This window comes from Halictus rubicundus, chromosome 18 (genome assembly GCF_050948215.1).
Source record: "Halictus rubicundus isolate RS-2024b chromosome 18, iyHalRubi1_principal, whole genome shotgun sequence".
Taxonomy (NCBI): domain Eukaryota; kingdom Metazoa; phylum Arthropoda; class Insecta; order Hymenoptera; family Halictidae; genus Halictus; species Halictus rubicundus.
Window position 1 is genome coordinate 3,052,247 of NC_135166.1, and position 19,036 is coordinate 3,071,282.

Genomic DNA, 19,036 nt, shown 5'->3' on the forward strand with positions numbered 1-19,036 from the left:
AATAAGGTGTCGCTTGTGCAGCGAGGACATCTAACGATGTTTCCATTCGATTCCCTCGTTCATGTGTCTGTGGAATCGACGGTGGGAGGCGACACGGGCAGACTGGTGTGCGGCGTAGATGAATAATTAATAGCGTAAATGCGCGCTAATGGATGTGAAAATCCTTTTTCGTAAAAGCGGCGTCGGACGTCGCCGCATACGATTTCCAAGTCGTTGCACCTAGAAGCTGAAAAGAGACGAAATTTTTAGCAATCTTTAGCGTGCGTTTTTAGCACTCTGTCCCGTGTTTTTCAATTTTTATTCACACTTTTAAACGGAGAATTTAGAGCTTCGTGTTTGTGCGCGTTGCAGTGTCTCACAAATGCAGACTAAACTAGGACATCCTAAACGAGATCCGTGGTATACCGACAAGACACGTTCCGTGCCATACCGGTTACGATAATCTGATAAGACTGGACACGTATGAGCTTAGAGATCGTTGCACATTTGCGCGAGTCGATGCGCAGCGGAATCAATTTTGGCCCTGATCAATCATTTTATTATTTTTTAATAGATTCGAGCTTTTGTAGAGGAGTGCTCGTCGAGGTCAAGTTAAGATTGATTTAATGCAAATCGGTGTTCAACTGGACTGCACTTTCCATTACTTTCTTTGCGTCAAGTGTGCAACGAGCCTAATAGCACTGCTCCCATTGATAACAGCGTCGACTTCTGATTCTGATCGTCCGCGGCGGTACGCGCAAGGAATGCGTACGACATTGCGCACGTACACGAGTGCAGCATTCACATTCATGTTCCTGACCTCCGATAAGCTGAATGTGGGTCGAGCATTATCACGAGGTACAGTAACCTGAATAGTCAACGCCACGCGTTCTATGCGACCGTTGACGCATTGATAGGGTCGACCCTGAGCCGATCGACGGGGGAGCCGATGAATATTTCATGGGGGCTCGCCCTGTCCCTAACCGTCCCTTTTTTCAACGATCGAACACGATTACTGTTACGTCGTCGACTGCGAATGACAGACCGATGCCGATCGAATCGTCTAATGGAACCGTTCGTTTTGTAAAAACTCAATGGCCTCGGTCCGATTTAGAAATCGGCTGTTGAATACTTGATCCGACTTTCTATTTGCGGATACACGTTTGGTGATCCTAAAGATCGAACGTTCCTGACCGGTCACGTGATCTCCGCGGCGGAGCCCGCGGGGTGCATTGACATTTCGAATGCTCCTAAATTGGTGACACCACGCTCCTACGCCACTGCAAAACACTTTGCAACTGCTGAAAACGGTACCTGGATACCTACGCCTGCATACTAAGCTGGAGTTTACGATGCATACAGATCTAAATCAGGATTGTGACGATGAGAAATTTTATTGCCCCTCCGGTATTTTATATAATACTTACATTGCAAAATGCAGGCGACTTCGGGGAGATAAAATAATAAAAATAAATTTAACAGTTTGTTTATTTTAGATATTTTCAACTTCGCTGTTTCCTTTTCTTAAGGAACTTCATTCACAATAATCTTCTCAAAAACCGTGCAAAAAAGTAATGAAAACCTAACCTAACCTAAGTTCTGAGATAGGTATGTGAATTCTCGATATTGTCACAGTGGTCTTGCCAGCGACATATATCGTCCAGGAGACATACCCGAACCGTGTTATGTGTACAGGAGAATACCCAGTGGTAGTGGGGATAATTCCGCGACGTTTATCATCCAGACCTTGGCGACATATATAAATATGTATAATTTTCTTGGGATCGTGCTATTTCAACATATGCGTGAGCAAGAATCGTCAGTTTCGGATAATTTGCGGCCAAATCCTGCGTTGTTGCACGTCTCGGTATTAATCAACGTAATTAACATCATTGTCGATTTTCTGGGAGTATTTTTACGGTGACGCAACGGCCATACCGATTACGCATAACGGCTGTTGCGCGAAAACGATAAAACGAGCATCGAGCTCGCAGATAAGTCTTCAGCTTTCCTGCATAATCGCGATCCGATCGGGGACTGGAACGAGCCAGATCATTAGGCCGGTTAATGATTTTAATCTCGACGTCGCGAAATAACCGCATAGGCGTGACTGATCTACATGCATATCCCGTGTCGCCTTGCATACCGACGGTAATTAGTTGCAATAGATTCGGGCCTTGGAAAATTGATTCGAGAACCAGCACCGGACAGTCCAAGATGCCAACGACGTAACTGGTACATCGTAAAACGCGATAATTAATTTCCCCCTTGGCGAAAGTGTTGAGAAATATGATCGTCAATTTCTGATCGTTTATTAGACTTCACGTTCGAGTAGATCCGTCAGACCACGTTGCAAGTAGAAACAGCCCGCAGTAGGCAGACATACTAACTACGGTAAAGCCTTGGTCTAAGCCGAACGGAGCTACACGATCTTAGTCAGTTCGCCTATCCCCTCCACTGGGGCGACCCAGGAAGGGGCCGAGTTTACCAACGTTAATGTTTATAGACTGCGCATTTCACGGAATATTATTCTACACGTTTCATTGGCTTTTCTCGGTAGAGTTGGTTCTGTGTAAGTCTACTCCACGCTGTCTTTCGAACGTTGCCGGATGATTTATCTACTCCGCGGACGAGCATTATCGAGCTCCTCGAACGGTGACACGAAAAAGCTGAAACAGATAGCCGAGCTTCGCGGGACACCCATTTCACAATGAACCACCGTATACCATACATTGTACGCTACTATGTAATACAGGTTTTACGAGGCCATTAAGGCTTTTAGCGGAGCCTGAAAACAGCCGAGTAATAGGCAATAAATAATAGGTGCACGGTAAATATATAGGTTAATCGGTCGGACATGGTACGGAAAATCGTAAAGACCGCCGGGAATGCAAAAACTGGAAAAACCACGCTAATACTTTCGTTCCTCTCGTTAATTTGACCGTGCACAATCTGCACGGTCTTGTTCAAAATTTTCCTCCGTTTGCATCGCAGCATATGGTCACAAGACTGCATAGTTCTCCGCCCACGCACAGATGTACATATTCATATGTCTCAACGGAATCGTATTGCTTCAGATTCTAGGTATCTGCGCCAGTCGCGAGCATTTTTACCACTATGAAACTGGAATTTGCAACTCGCACACGTTTACTAGGTTGACATGAAATTAATATCTGCGCCAAGCACAAGCAACGCTTGGTAAACATAAAAATTCGTATAATGCAAACACGGTACTTCAATTGCGCATACCTGGTGTGTCGCGTGGGAACAGAAGAAAATTGAGAGAAAGTATCATAGTTTTGTCGCGAGGTGTATAGGTTCGAAAAATCACTCGGTTCTGACTATAGCAATTTTTCCTAAATTCCCTGGTGATGCTGTACACCAGAGCCGCGTAGCGTCTGCCCGTGCGGGCACCGATTCTCTTGCATGATATCCCTGGGCATGGATAGCCACGCCCCCGCGGGACACGAAGCCACGCCCCCGCGGGGAACGCTGCGTGTATTTGTCACACGCGTTGTTACAGTTACATTTACATTACAGTTACCCCCACTCCGCCGAGTCGCTTGCCCGTGCCCACGGGCATCGGCGGGCGCCCTTGCCCGCTAATACGCATGTCATACGCAATGTACACGCAGCAGCTCGCTTTCTGTTGGCATTGTACGTGGCACACGTGTCACCGAGCGGTTTGTTTGTGCACGGCAGAGTAGGTGGCGCATTGATCAACGTCAGAAATGATAGAGCACGGCTATCGGAGGTTGTTGATCGATCGCGCGGCACGCGACTTTTATCAACAGCGCCGATAGTTCGATAGAGGTTGAAACCAGCTGACTAGACGTCAACTCCGTTGGCTAGACGAGAGGGTCACCAGGCGCGTTTGCGGCGCCGGCTACGAACAATAGCAAGGCTAACCGCGGCAACGCGTTAATTCCAGCCGGCCGTGGCAGAGAACTTCTTGCGGTAGGTCACAGACCATGAAGATTAGTTATACAAGCCACGAAGAGGCGCCGCGGGCGTTCCGAGCCGACGGTAATTCCCGTTTCGCTGGATTACATGATCTCGGCTCGCCGGCGGATACGTGTCGGCCAACCCGATGCAAAAACGCGATAGTAAATCGTCGGGTCTGACGCGTCGCTCTTCAAGATCAGTGCTAACTATCGCGCGCGACTTCGCCTTTGCCCATTAGTAATCTATTCGCTGGAAATAGCTAACCCCCTGCGTTATAATAACACAGCTTCAAAATGAACACACGTATGCAATCTTGCGGTTCTTTTTCACCAAGATCTTTCATCAGAGATTTTTTAAAGAAATTTTCTTAAAATCTTGAGATCTGAAGATTGTATCAAATTCTCTGTTGCATTATTGAATTATCAATCGCCTGGTATTACAGGTATCATAAAAGCGTCGAGTGCTCAACCCAATAATTATCTCCCGATAATATCAAAGGTCATTGGCAAATGCCCCGTGGGTTCGCTCGGCTAGAGTGAATTGATGAATTCTAAACGAACCAGTCACTCGAGAGATCGTTCAACTATAACATATATTGTTACATAGTGGTAGACACATGCTACACGGGCCTCGTAACTACAAAAGCATTACCGTCCGAAATGACAAGAACCAATGACTCGGGATCAATTAACGGATTCTCCCGTTTACAATCGGCAAGCCGGACGACTCGATATGTATGCCAAGGAAATTAAATAAGTAATGATCGTGACATCATTTCGCGGGCACCGTGTAAACCGATACAAATCATCCGATCGGGCGACTTGTCTATGAGAATCTTGACCAAGACACTGCGCTGATAAGAAGTCAACGCGGAGCCGTTGGACCATGCGAGTGATCGGTGATAGTATCTGCGTTACAAGCACTTCTAATTGGCCGTATGTATACTTACTGACGCAACTTGCTATAGGCAATATTAAGGATCCGTTTCGCACGCGCACCGCGCCCTACCACGTTGCCGAATGTTCCACGGCCTATTGAAATGGGTGTGTACTGCAAAATTTCTCACGTGTCGTGACCCATACTGCGCATGCTCCCGTTAATTCCCATCCGGAAAGAACGATCTTACAATTTTTAAACAGAAGCAACTTTCTTCTACCGTATGTTTTAAAAGTTGTAATTACAACGCAACCGTAGAAAAATAAAAATTTCTACAGTATCTGAGATAGAGAATAGGCAAATTTTACAAGGATTAAAAAAAGACGGAAAAAACTTTCCTCTTCGTTGTTACTTTTCAAAAGTATCCGGAATTTGGAGAAGTGCCTTGGCACATTGGTTTATTGACAATTCTATAATTAGTTATCGCCACCGAATTTTTTTGAACTTTCACCAACCGATCCTTGACCAACTTGTGTCGCAGTTAGAACCAGTTCCACGAAAAATTTTCAAGTCCCGCCTGATGCAACATTGCAATATGCATCGACATGACCTCGCATGAGCGTTGCTATGATAGCTACGTCAATTTAGTTCGAAACGAATTTTTGATGTTATCAGATCATCCCATAAGTAGTGTCCTCCTATCTATCACTCAATAGTTTCATTTTTATCAAATTCTGGGGTGAAAATCCTATTCCGAAATGTGAAAAATCACTTCGGTTACGTCTCTTGCTAAAATTATGTAACCTCCATGTGCGCCAGAAATATTTTTAATATCGCCTTTAACCTTTTGCGTTCCTATATCGAGCCAGGAAAATGTTAAATGTTAATTAGTCGATTTCCCTGCTGTACTCAAGAATTCCCCCCTAAAAATATCGGAGCTCGCTGCAGTCGTCCTGAAAATGTTGCAAAAGGTTAATTGTATTGCTCCTTTTAAGTTCGTACAGGATTCGTCGCTGAAATTGAAATCTGTTAATACCGTTAACCTTTTCGTTTTGATAGAATTCGGTACATACCATAGGTTGAGTACGGCAAGAGTTCAACTACGGTTGTGGACGGCGACATTTTTCGTTATTTTCGTTCTTTTTCAAGTTGCACTGCACTAAACAAACTATAATTTGCAATCGTTACCGTTAGAATTTACCGGACTCCTTCAATTCGGTTCGAACGACGTGAAGTGAGCGCCTAAGAGCGCCTCTAGCGGCAGCTGCGCGAACTAATTGAAGCGCCTCTTGGCGCCAAGAATATGCAATTCAAATCGTATTCTCGAAGCGCCACGAGGCGCCAACGGTAACGAAAATGTTAAACATTTCTAGCGTTCATTTTAGAATTACGATAGGATACTTCTTAATTTCTAGACATTGTAAAACCTTCGATTTCACTGTACTTAAATTATAAAATTATAAAATGTACCTCTGTAAAATGTGTAATCATTAGACTGCGGATTTCATGCGTTTATGGGAAAAGGAATTGATGCAGTTCAAGACGGTAGAAATGTTAAATGAATTTAATAATGTCAATATATTATTTCGACCTTATCAACATCTTCAGAAATTTTAATCTAGCCATTGTTTCTTGCGCTCAACCCAGACAATTTTTATTTCACATAAAAATCTGCAGTCTAGTAATTGTAACTAGAGCATAATTGATCAATATAAATCCATTAAAATTTTTGTCATAGTACTACATATTATAATTGAGAGCTATAGTAACTGGTTAGTTCCCTTGACAATTGGAGCCCCTGATACACCATTTCCACGAACAAATAATGCAATATTTCAACCAATAAATGGTCACGAAGGTAAAAAGTTAAAGAGAGAAGTTTCTCTGTTAAGAAACGCGGCATAAAGAACGACGCAACTTTCCGGAAGACAAGAATAAATATCTCCAAAAAGAATCCTCGCATGAAAAAGTCGTATTTCCCGGTTGGAATTTGTGTGTTTACGCATTATAAATTTACCCCGTTCCCAATCGCACTGCCAGTTGTACCGTGCGTTCCGCTGTCGCAACTTTGCAATTTATCCGGTGATCTGTGCGAGCCGAGAGGGTATTATTAGCGTCGTAAGAAAAAAAGATGAGAAACAGGAAAAGGGCGAAGGGGCAAGGATTATTTTGGCGGATTGCGAGTAACAAACGATCGAGAAGCCCCCGATCCGGTCTTGGCCGCATGTTACGCCGCGTTACGTAAGGCGGATCTTGATAGCAACTCGGCACAGTTACTGTTTTCACCGGCGCGTACCGCCGCGGCAGAAAGTGAGAGCTGCAAAAGGATCAACAGGAATTCATCCTTTTATTCTCCGGGCCGCCTGTCGCCTTCCTGTTCTTTATCCCGAGCTATTAAGTCCGCCGACGTGCAACGACACTTCGGTACCCGATCATGAACACTCAATTACAGTATACCGTTGCCACTTGCGACACCATTGCACTGGATACCTGCTGCATGATCGCCGAATTTACCGTTCACACGTACACAATTTTATGAGTAGCAAAACTAATCGGTAGAGGCAGACGAATTTTTAAAAATATTCACCATATTCCCAAAATATTAACACGAGGTGTGCTAGAAGTGACTATTTTACTGTAACCAAATTTTTTAGCCGATTGTTTGACAATTTATACACAAAGAGAGACATTTGTGTGCAAAGATACCTTTAGAGAAATTGTAGAGAAAGATTTACTGGGACTGCAAGGATGCATCGAAGCGAAATTATTCAGTAAATCTATTTCTTTTAATCCATTTCTAACCGGAAGTAGGACTGAAAAGGCGTCCACGTTTTCCCAGCGATCGAGCACAATATTCCCCGCGAAATAAGCACAATTGTAGTCAATTGATACGGCCAGGAGTGAGATTCTAGATCCGCAATTAATCTCAGTCGTCGACGAAGGATTGAAAGTACGGTGCAGCTCGTGCTCGGAGCAGCGAATCGTTGAATGATTTCCAACGGAAAGGTGCGACACGGTAACGAACGAAATGTCTTACGTTTGCTTATGCTGTTATAATTGCGCCGCGATCGTTAATGCCGCGCCAATTACAAAACTGGTCGAACAGTGGCGAGGAGTTGCGGTTGCAACGGGCAGGAAACGACTCGGGTCGCGACGAACGGCCCGAAAACCTGAGTGCAATTTAACCGACACGTGAATTTCGCGGAATTAGAATTATATGGGATCACGGGAAAAATCCTGTTCCGCTGAGCTCCGATAGCTGGAAAATCGTGAAATGCAAATTGCGACGAGAAAATTGTACCCGGTGGAACGAGATTTTCACGAAAATGGCAACTTATTTCTGTTAAAGAGGGCTGTCGCTTGCCCCAATAATAAGCACGTTTTATAATCCAGGACATCTAGAACGCGACAAGACCAGTCAATAGATTGCTGGTGGAAAATCTAGTTTATTTCCTTTTTTTCTATAATTTTATATCGCGCACGGGATGTTATCGATCGATGCAAACAAAAAAAGTATAAGTCGAGAACGAGATTTCGAGAGAGTCCAGAACTTCTTTTTTGAGCTCGTTGAATCCGTCTGGCCGGCGGACAAAATTACAGGAAAAAAAAATTGAAGTGGGCCTTGAAAAGTTGCTGAAGAGATCAAACGTCATCGCCTTGGAAATTCTTCGAGTCCGCGCGATCTCTGGAAAAAAAGAAACGTCGAAACGAACATGCCAAAATGATCGAAGCCGTCGCGTTTAGGTGACGCGGTGGTTTCTCACATTCTAGTCACAGCTTTTCGCCGGACAATAGCGGTCGTAAAGTCGCTAACAAAGCAGGCGGGTTTTCATTTGTTGCAATTTGCACCTCGCGGTTCCAGCGTGGAACGGTTGACGGATGAGGAACACCGTTCCACACGGTTGCTCGATCGATACGATCTTTCTCGATCGAAACCGGCGTCGAGGGGCAGTTGGAGGCACGACTCTGGAGAGGCCAATACGATTGACGTCAATGTGGCCTGCCCGGTATTGAAATCTCGAACCCGTTTTCTAGATCGATGGGTGAACCAAGCTGGTCGCGTGGGGTCTCTACAAGGAGCCGGAGAAAACGTTCGTTCACGCGCAGACCCCGGATTTTACCCTGTTGCAAAAATCGGTACGAAAAACGCGAAACGGTGAAAGCGTCGGACGCATTCCGACACAATGGTTACTGCCATCCCAAAAGCTTAACAATTCAAAGTCCCAGAACTGTCCCCACTACTGCGGGACATACCCCGTAGTACCTCCTATCCGATCTATGTCCTGGCTAGACCCGTATTATGGACCTATACCGCAATAAGTCACCACAGTTTTCTTTCGATATAAGGCGACAGCTCGGGACCTGCTCTCGTCGTATTTCGGATGAAGATGTACTAATATTATCGGGTACTTACCGATTGACAAAGTGATAGTTCCTTAATCTTTAATTTCTAAAAATTTGGGGAATCGTTTTTTTTTTTTAGAATTTACTCATTTCTCAATCTGGAAAAACTAAAGTTGTGCCGTGTGACGGATTCGTGTCACGGTGATCGTCGAAAGAGAGTTGAACTGCGATCGGCTCGCAAGAGCAGGTCAAAATCGGAGCGAAATTCTGTAGATGTTCGAAATGGTTGACCCGGAGTCGCTTTCGCGGAGGGAACAAAGGAGAAAACGGATTGCGTGGGCCCCGGCCAATTATAATTGCGGCACGCGGTGCGTGCCAAGTGTTTCCAATGGCCGAAGCCGAATCGAACAGGAACAATCGTGAGTCAGAGTCCGGGTACCGGAATTTTCTAATAAGGAGCGTGTCTTTATCGTTCCCGGTAGTATAACTCGGCATAGGATCGCATAGTTCCCGAGGATTCGATAAATTGATCGAATACCTTCGAATCTCGGCGAGAACCCCGGTAGGCTGCGTAAAAGCCTCGTGAAGTAAATCAACCCACGGGGAACGCGGCGCATATCGTAATTAAATTACGTTGGAGGCAGCATTGAAGCGGGACTATTACGCAAGCGCAGGACTACGATCTCGTTAAACGTTCGGAAATATTTTCGCAGCTATGAACCGGTGACGTAACGGCGATCCTTCGGGGAGTAACGAACCCGTAACCGGGATCGACGGAATAATCATTCGGCCCGTATACGTTTCAGTATTTTTCCGAGTACCTTTTACAGCGCAGCTACTGTCGTCGCCCTTATCTGATTAATTTACAATTCCACTTACGCCGAGAGAAAATTACACTCACTTGCAACTTACGACTGGTGAATATTATTCTATAATTTATTCGCTTCCGCTTGAGACTGGAAAAAATGGGCTATCTGAAACAGTAGACAGATAAAAGAATCGAAAAATGGTACCGTATTGGTATCCCGAAATAAAATATCTTTCGCACGACAAATAAATAGAACCGTGGCAGGAAAGAGGAATGGTTAACCTTGAGAAGGGTAAGAGGAGAGGATTGCTTAACGCGATCCATGCCATTTTACGGTAAGCGTCCGTGCCGCCTGTGACGGCGCGGCGGAAGCGGACGGAAAAAGCGGGCGGTCGAAGGATAAAATGATACAATAATGAACGAAACGCGATCATAATGGAAAGGAGTACCGGTAACACGGGCAAGAAGCGTGTCCTCGGTAAACGGGCAAAAACCGCGAGCGGAATGATAATCGTGATCATTCGTACCGACCACCACCGGCTGACAGTGGCAGCCGTAATCGACTCTGATTTGCGTTTCGTTCGCGTCAAAGAAATCGCTTGTGAAACGGCGATCTGCGAGATCGCGATCGATAACACCGCGAGCCACCCGTGTTTCGTTCCTAATCAAACGGGCAGGTGTGCGCGAGGGACTTCGCGTTACGTCACGCTTTCTAAGCTTCGAGTCGACGGGCGACGAGGTCTTCGACTTTTTTCGTTCGCCGGATTTTTACCGACCGGAAACCGCGAATCGGCGCCATCGGCAAACACCGCCGGCAAAACCTATCGGATTGTCCCGACTCCTTCGCTGCGTTTAATATTGTTATTAACGTTATTGTTGGTTCGGTTTTTCCCCAAGCTTCCTCTTATTTACCGTTCGCCTTTTCGGGGAAACTGGTCTGAATTTTCGTTGAACCCGTCAATCGCAAACGAAACGAACTTTCGGTGCGTTGCGTCAAAGTGATAATTGGACTGCGGATTATCATGCAAAATTTTCGTCATCGATTTCAAAAGAAGGGAAACCGTACAGAAAGTTCTTCTTTTAACAATGTTCATAGCGTGGATATTCAGACTGTGAACGTGTCAATACAGAAAAGTTTTATACACAAGATGATAACTTCTTTGTACAGGAAAGTGGGATTGGGATAAATGAATAAACAAAATTCGAGTCACTCGAATATTATAGAATATATTTATATTATGGAGATAATGGGGAACGTATGATGGAACCCGTTTGCTAGCGGTTGATGGCAATGACCTCGGATTGACCTTAAAACCTAGGAGTCGATAAAATATTTAAATTCGCTTTTTCTTCATTTTTTACCCCTATCCAAAAAATTTTCTTTGACAGTTTCAACTTTTAGATTGCAGTTCTGTGCGCCAACAAACGCGTCACGGGACCTGTCGATAATGAAATTGTCGAGTTTTGATATCGGTCACGGTGGCTAGATCGGACCGGTACCACTTTGTCTTGCGGCTTTCAGGGTGGTTGCCGCTAACACGATTAAAAACACTCGCATGATCGGCATTGTAGTTCAACGAGTCTCGAAATCGGCTTCGTGAGTCACGCCGGTGCGGCGCGCGGCAGTTCCGCGGGCGGAGCGAGCGAGCGATTTTTCCCCGCGCGTTTCAGGTTTCCGAGTGCTAAATAAGGATCGATGGACTTCCAGTCCATTCGGGGCGCTGATTGAATCGTTCTTTATGATGTAATATCGATTAAAAGTCGATCCGAGCGAATACGAGCTTGATTAATCATTTCGCACCGTCGTCGTCGTCGTCCTGTATGAAATCGGTCGGAATCGATCCGGTCCATTGGCTGACTGTTCAACGATCAATTACCCGAGACGATTTTAAGCAAACCAGATTCACGTCGAGCAAGATTTATGCCTGAGCATCGCGAACACCGTGATTAATAACCTATTCGATCGTCCGCGTATTCCCGGGATTTATCGGACGATTTGCATACGCGATCCTGCATGGACCGGAGCATTCACGAATTTATCGCACGGAGGCGTGTAGTATCGTCCTGGTCTACTTAACCTCTTACGATTCGAAATTAAATTGCGATAACTATTTCACGCTGGTCGTTCGCTAACTAGGAAGCCAGCCGATTTATAGATATTGCAGGCCGAAAATGGAACAGCGGGGGAGGAGGGATCGACGGTTGTGGATCACCGTCAGAAATTTATTGGAGAAGTATGCAATAAATTCGTGGCGTGACTAACTGGCCAAATTTCTACTTTCGTCGACCGTTTTCTAAGAATTTTCTAAAATTCTTCGTGGCCAACTTACCTACAGCGAACAATTGTTATTTGGCTTAGTTCGACACGATTAGTTTCCCAATCTAAACAATTTCTGGTGTTCTCGAAGTAGAATAGAATCAAATACAATAGATGTGTAACTGGATTTTATGTATTTATGACAAAAGTGTCACATACACGAAAGTATTCAAACGCCTTTTACAACAGTATAGCTCTTTTTAAATTTGACCAAACGACCTGAATTTTTCTTGAGCAATTAGAAGGATTGGTTTTCCAAATGATGTGCAAGAAAGATTCTGAAAAAACTGCAACTGGTAAGAATTACATGAGAGAATAAAAATGGCACTTTTTACGAGTCATGCTGTTTTAAAGGGCGTCTGAATGCTTTCGTGGGCCAGTGTATATGGCAATAAAAATACTCTAGAAGAATTTTGAGTCCCAGTTATATCATTTCCGACTTTTTCGGACGATTAAGAGAGAAAATGCGTTTTCATTTAACGTCGGTCTCCCACGATTAACTTGGATCATTTTTTCCTTACTTTAAACTGTAAACGTCTGAGACTCATTGCCAAACTATTCGACGTATCTCACTAATCCAAGGAGAAACGGTTCCACGTGCAACATATCAGTTTTGTCGGAAGAACAAAATCGATTAGGTTGCGCGGTAATCTCGAAAAGTCAGGTAGCGCAATCTGGAAATGTCCGAGCTGGCTCGTAAAGATTTCTGGACATAATTTTCCCGCTTTCCCGTTCCGTTAGCGTCGATGCGAAATCTTTGCGCGACTCGTTGCATAATGTCGTCGCCGATATCTCGCGCTGACGTCGTGAAATATATTAGTCGTGTTGCAAGAAATTACAATTTATTAATTGGTATTACGTTATGACGCAATCTCGATACTTCCCTGATCTTGCGTTACCTCAACGAATTCATTCCGGACTTCTAGAAATCCCAGCCGCGAGATCGCGAATAACAAATTACGTGTAGATCCGTGAAATTATGCACACGCTGCTATTGCTTATAAATTTTTCATAGAAACGAATCGTCGAGATTACAGTTGTGATAGTAGCTTTCCCCGATCTGGGTTGCAAGGGTGATAAAGATTGTTTCGCCAATGATGTAATTTTTTTATTCGACGATCAATCATTTCCGATCGACCCGTAGCGATAGAAAGGATGTCTGCGAACTTTGTTCAAGGAAACTGGACAGAGACATACTGATCAGTTACGTTCGAGAGCACTGGCTATGGGAAAACATATTTTACATTTTTCCCCGGTATTTTCTCACGTAGAATCCTCGTTGAGATGACTACTTGAAGAGCACTTGATCGATCGCGTTGCCACTGTCGGCGTGCTACGTACCTTCTTAAATAGAGTACACTGATACTGACGGTTGTTAAGATTCTCACTGAAAAGCCTGGACACTGACGGATACTACGCAGATTACGGATACGTCAAAAGTCGTTTTACAAATTGGCCTCGGCGAGGCTCTGCGGGACTCGCACGAGACTTGTGAAATGGCTCGGGTTCGATCGCGAAGCGTTGCGGAATACTGATCGATTCCCAGGGTGTGAACGAAGGATCCGTCGCGATCCAGAGAGAAGCCCGGTGTCTATGGAGGTCTCACGATCGCGTCCGTTCCTCTCGAAATGCCGCGATCGATCCTCGTTAAAGTCGCCACGGCGGTTATGCTCGAAGCTCACAGGACCCCGACCAAACGCGTGCACACATGCACAGATGCACACGTGCACACGTGCACACAGATGGAACACGTACCCGAGCATATCTGCATAAAGTGGCCGGGCGCTCTATTTACCAGCCCCAGCAGCCGGCCGGCGCACGTTTAGAGTGTTATACAACTTCACGTGCAACGTTACGTTATGTATTATAATGTGTAACGGTATGCGGTATGTGGCTCGTATGTACCGCCGGGTAAATAGTGTACGGTAGGTGTGGCGATAGAACACCGAACGGCCATTGGCTTCCCGTTGGCGGGGTGCACGCGCGAAATGAAAGTGAATTCCCTATATAAAGGGTGGTTTTCCTCCAATGCGACAGAACCAATTTAATTTACCAAGTCAACACACGCTTGCCAAAGTATTAGCCTGTCGGTCAAGATGAGGGCCCTGGTACGTTTAACTTAAGCCGTCGTCGTCGTCGTCGTCGTCGTCCTCGTCGCGAACGCGTTCTCTCGTTATCCTTGTGCTCGAAGGAACGCTCCAGTGATCCTCGGACGTCCCGGATGTCCGACATCCCGCCGCGATTCTTCCTGTGAACGTTCAAGTGACGTCCGTTCGACCATCTCTTTTTACCGAGACGCGCTAACCCTCCGCGACGCTGTGTAACGTCCGCCATTTTTCTTCCTCGAGTCTGATTCTACTGTTAGCCCGTTGCTAGCTGAAGAATTTATTTGTTGCGATTTCATAGTTTCCGTAACTTCAAATATTTTTCGAACTCTTGTATACACTCTTTCTTTTGATTTGATCAAATTTGGGTTACGAAGGGTTAACCCTCGAATTTATTTATTGCGATTTTGTGGTCTCTTTAACTTCAAATATTTTTTGAACTCCTGTTAACTTATGCACTCTTCCTTTAGACTTGATTAAATTTGACTTACGAAGGTAACCCTCGAATTTACTAACCAAAGAATTTATTTATTGCGATTTTGTGGTCTCTTTAACTTCAAATAATTTTTGAACCCTTGTTAACTTATACACTCTTCCTTTAGACTTGATCAAATTTGATTTACGAAGAGTTAACCCTCGAATCGACTAACCAAAGAATTTATTTATTGCGATTTTGTGGCCTCTTTAACTTCAAATATTTTTCGAACTCTTGTATACACTCTTTCTTTTGATTTGATCAAATTTGGGTTATGAAGGGTTAACGCTCGAATCTACTAACCAAAGAATTTATTTATTGCGATTTTGTGGTCTCTTTAACTTCAAATAATTTCTGAACCCTTGTTAACTTATACACTCTTCCTTTAGACTTGATCAAATTTGATTTACGAAGAGTTAACCCTCGAATCGACTAACCAAAGAATTTATATAGTGCGATTTTGTGGTCTCTTTAACTTCAAATATTTTTTGAACTCCTGTTAACTTATGCACTCTTTCTTTAGACTTGATCAAATTTGATTTACGAATAGTTAACCCACGAATCTACTAACCAAAGAATTTATTTATTTTGTGGTTTTTCAATTTGTGATTGCGTTGTATTTTTCAAGCCCCTGCCGGAAGGGACTTGGGTATGAATTTGAGTCATCAAGGGTTCACGTGAATATCGTTTAATTATTAAAGTTGCTTGCTTGTTAAAAATAATCTGTTTCACTCTACCTTTGCATCGTGCACTCTTCAATCGTTTCCTTCTGAAAATCAAAATGTATACTCACGAGTATGACGTAAATGTCGAGACCCTATTTTCTTCAGCAAAGGCTGAAAGCAAAAGAAATCTAGAAAACTGTTAAGATTAGAGACAAAGGAGGGGTGAGGCGTTGCGAGGAATATGTTAGGGTGTTAATCGATTGTTTCTGACTTCAAGGTATGCATAATGATGATCGCCGTGGCGATGGCCGAAGAAAAAACGGTCCAGAAGCGAGGTCTTCTTGGCCTGGGCCATGGCGGCTGGTCCGGTGGACTCGGTGGACTCGGTGGTTGGGACGGTGGCCTCGTCGGTGGTGATTTGGGACATAGCAGTGTCGTCGTTCAGCAAAAAGCTGTCGCAGTTCCAGTCGCTGTCCCGCAACCGTACCCAGTCGCCGTCGACCGACCAGTCGCAGTTAAGGTGAGGAAAATGCGTATGAAACCTACCTCGAGCGCACTCTTACAAAACACGACATGCTCTATTAACTTTGAACTCCTCTGCCCCCACTCCTTTTTCCACGATCCGCGACGTTTCCAGAAATTCTGTCGATCGATCGGTTCGATCGAAACTTGCCTCCCGAGCGACGAGCTCGAAGTGGTAATCGGTCGCGTGCTCGACGTCGTAAATTCTTAACAATTTATACTTGGTAAATACGCCTGCAATTTGCTCGATTTTTCTCATTTAATTCATTTCTACCTCGCTAACTTTTCAACTATTTATAATCGTTTATCTTGATTTGGCGAATTTTGACGAATATTTCTGTTGAATTTGTTCGTAACCTTTGCAGCTCGATGGCTGCGTTGTTAGTAGCGTCTAGACTGAGTCAAATGTTAACCCTTTGCACTCGAAGCCATTTTAACTCGAAAACGAAACATTTTTTCCGACCTAGAATATTTCCCTTCTATATTTATTTGTTCGTGCTGTACGCACGAAAGTGGTGCAATTTACTCGTACAGTACTTAGTAATTTATTAAATACAAACAAATGTAGTAATGTAAGAAATATTTTTAATAATGATACAGAAATTTTTAGTGGCGCCTTACAGTCGCCATTCGAGTGCTAAGGGTTAACTCTCTCGATACAGTGCTTATTTATAATTCATCAGACTTCTAGCGCAACTGTTTGAGGAAACCTCTGGATTAATCCAGATTATAAATATTTTAATACAATTCTCGCATCATTATAATTCTCTCATTATTTCTATCTCTATTATTCCTAGCGTGAAAAATATTCTAGGCGAGAAAATAAACTTCTTCGACATTCTGATTAACACTAGGTACAAACTGCAGTGAATTCTCGATATATGTCACCAACACGGGTCCCGCCGTATCGTATAGGAGTCATACCCGAGCCGTGTTATGTTTACACTCCTAGGCGTCCGAGGCCAGTCGAGCTTCGTGGTCCCTCGTACCCCGAGGGTAGTGGGGATAATTCCGCGACGTTTATCATCGAGGCCTTGGCGACGTATATAGAGAAATCACTGCAGTGCTGCGATGAGTTTCTAGCCCAGCGCGAGAGACAAATGTCGTGGAACGTTTCTGTCGAGAAACGGGTTGGAGATGATTGTTTGTTGTTTACTTCTAGGTGCCAGTCGCTGTGCCACATCCCGTCCCGGTACCAGTTGCGGTCCCCCAGCCCTACCCGGTGGTCCAGACCCAGACCGTCCATGTTCCAGTCGACAGGCCGGTCCCAGTTTCGGTTCCAGTTAAGGTGCCCGTGCCTGTGCCCGCCCCGTACCCCGTCAAGGTGAGTCGAAGCGATCGATACTCTCGATTTCGTTGGTAATTCCGTTAATTAGTCGTGCTCCACGCTGATCACCATCGCGATAGGCTTTCTCTCTTTCTCTGTTCTACCCGATCTCAGCGTGGTTTCCGTTCCCGTCGTTAATCTTAATCGCATCGGAACACGGAATCTCGTTCGGAGAGACGCCCAATGGGATTTCGCAAAAGCGGGAATCGTATCGAATTTCGATCTACGCCGTCGCAGAAAATCGATATATAACGAGATCTTGACGAAAGAGAATGGGAAGGTAAAAAAATTTTAGCGACGGCGGCGAAGAACTCACTGCCGCTTTTTTAACGACTTGAATTATTTATCGACCGTTTACGATGCATCGTTAATATTTCATATCCGGTTTTTTTTTTCCTTTTTGAGGAATCGCGTAGAGACGCGTAATCTTTAAATCTACGCGCGTGATGTTTAGTCTTTAATTCTGTTGTTGCTATTGTTTGAAGTTGATTCCATGGAAGTTGTTGGAGAGGTGTTGGTGAACGAGTCGGTGTAATTGTTGTTTTCTTTTCGTTTACAGGTAGCGGTCCCACACCCCGTCCCTGTTGCGGTTCCACACGCAGTTCCAGTCGCGGTTCCACACGCAGTTCCAGTCGCGGTTCCTCAGCCAATCGTCGTTAAGCAATCGGTTCCCGTTCTTGTTAAATCCCATGGTCACTACTAGATGAATTATCCCTTCAACATGCCACCACCCCCACCCTCTCCCCACCTGACCGCCCTAGAGCATCGCAAAAGACATCGTGACGAGCGCAGTACCAAAACACGTACTCCTTCTACCGTAGCAACTACGATTCATGGAATAAATTGATTTTATAAATGTTTTTTAAACAAACGCCTGTTTATTCTCTCCACCCGGCTTCTACTCAATTCCCCGAAAAAAAAACCAACAATTAATTTCACTCACAATCTCATAATATTTTCTAACAATACCTTCTCCTCGTTTTTATTCGTTTCTCCATATTCCACTATCGTGTGTTTTATTAAGGACTATATATTTTTTCAACAGTGTGACAATTTACGGAGATGGCCCATTATTTTTCTGTCTGAGATTAGGTAGCGAATTAATAAAATATTTAAGTGTCCGAACCGTATCGTAAAATTATCCAACCGGATTTTACAAGTGAGAGTGTAAAGATAAAAAATTAGTTAGGTATGCGAGTGCTATAGGTTGCCGCCTGTGTTCGCGAGGACAGAGACAGTTTTATTTCAGAACTGTGTTTCACAGAAAACATCGAACTGGTTTCCGATAACTAGGCTGCTGTTCATGCTAATTCACAGTTTTATGGATATATTTATTAAAATGGAAATTAATCAATTTATTTTGCCTGCTGATAGCGCGCTGAAACTAAAAAAGAAATAACAAATCTGCATGGATCTTGTAAACACTTTGTTAATTTGCATGTTCTATAAATAGGATCCTCGCCTCGCTGATATTATTTGTAAATCGTTCCTTTCAATATCGAACGTTTTCGTGTGAACTTTAGCAATTCTTTAATCTTTGAAATATTTTTTTACTTACTTTACAAATAAATTATACACCTTTTGCCAGCTGCAAGACCTAAAATAGGTCGGCAATTTTCGATAGTATTAAGTATATGTTAAGTAGCTTATCGAGACGATCTATCTTGTTTGTC

At 44.1% G+C, this 19,036-nt stretch overlaps 1 protein-coding gene across 1 annotated transcript; it reads left to right on the forward strand.

The window, feature by feature from the left end:
* Positions 1–14,305: 14,305 nt before the first annotated feature.
* On the forward strand, positions 14,306–18,228 carry LOC143362726 (uncharacterized). The gene is made up of 4 exons (XM_076803119.1): positions 14,306–14,377; positions 15,792–16,034; positions 17,199–17,360; positions 17,923–18,228. Exons 1-4 carry the CDS (start codon positions 14,366–14,368, stop codon positions 18,064–18,066), a joined length of 561 nt encoding a protein of 186 aa, XP_076659234.1. The 5' UTR covers positions 14,306–14,365; the 3' UTR covers positions 18,067–18,228.
* The last annotated feature ends 808 nt before the right edge of the window (positions 18,229–19,036 follow it).

Bases quoted from the DNA above. Each gene is read 5' to 3' on its own strand.
- LOC143362726 (XM_076803119.1), top strand. The intron at 16,035-17,198 runs GTGAGGAAAATG...GTTTACTTCTAG, and splicing joins ACCGACCAGTCGCAGTTAAG to GTGCCAGTCGCTGTGCCACA. The intron at 17,361-17,922 runs GTGAGTCGAAGC...TTTCGTTTACAG, and splicing joins CCGCCCCGTACCCCGTCAAG to GTAGCGGTCCCACACCCCGT.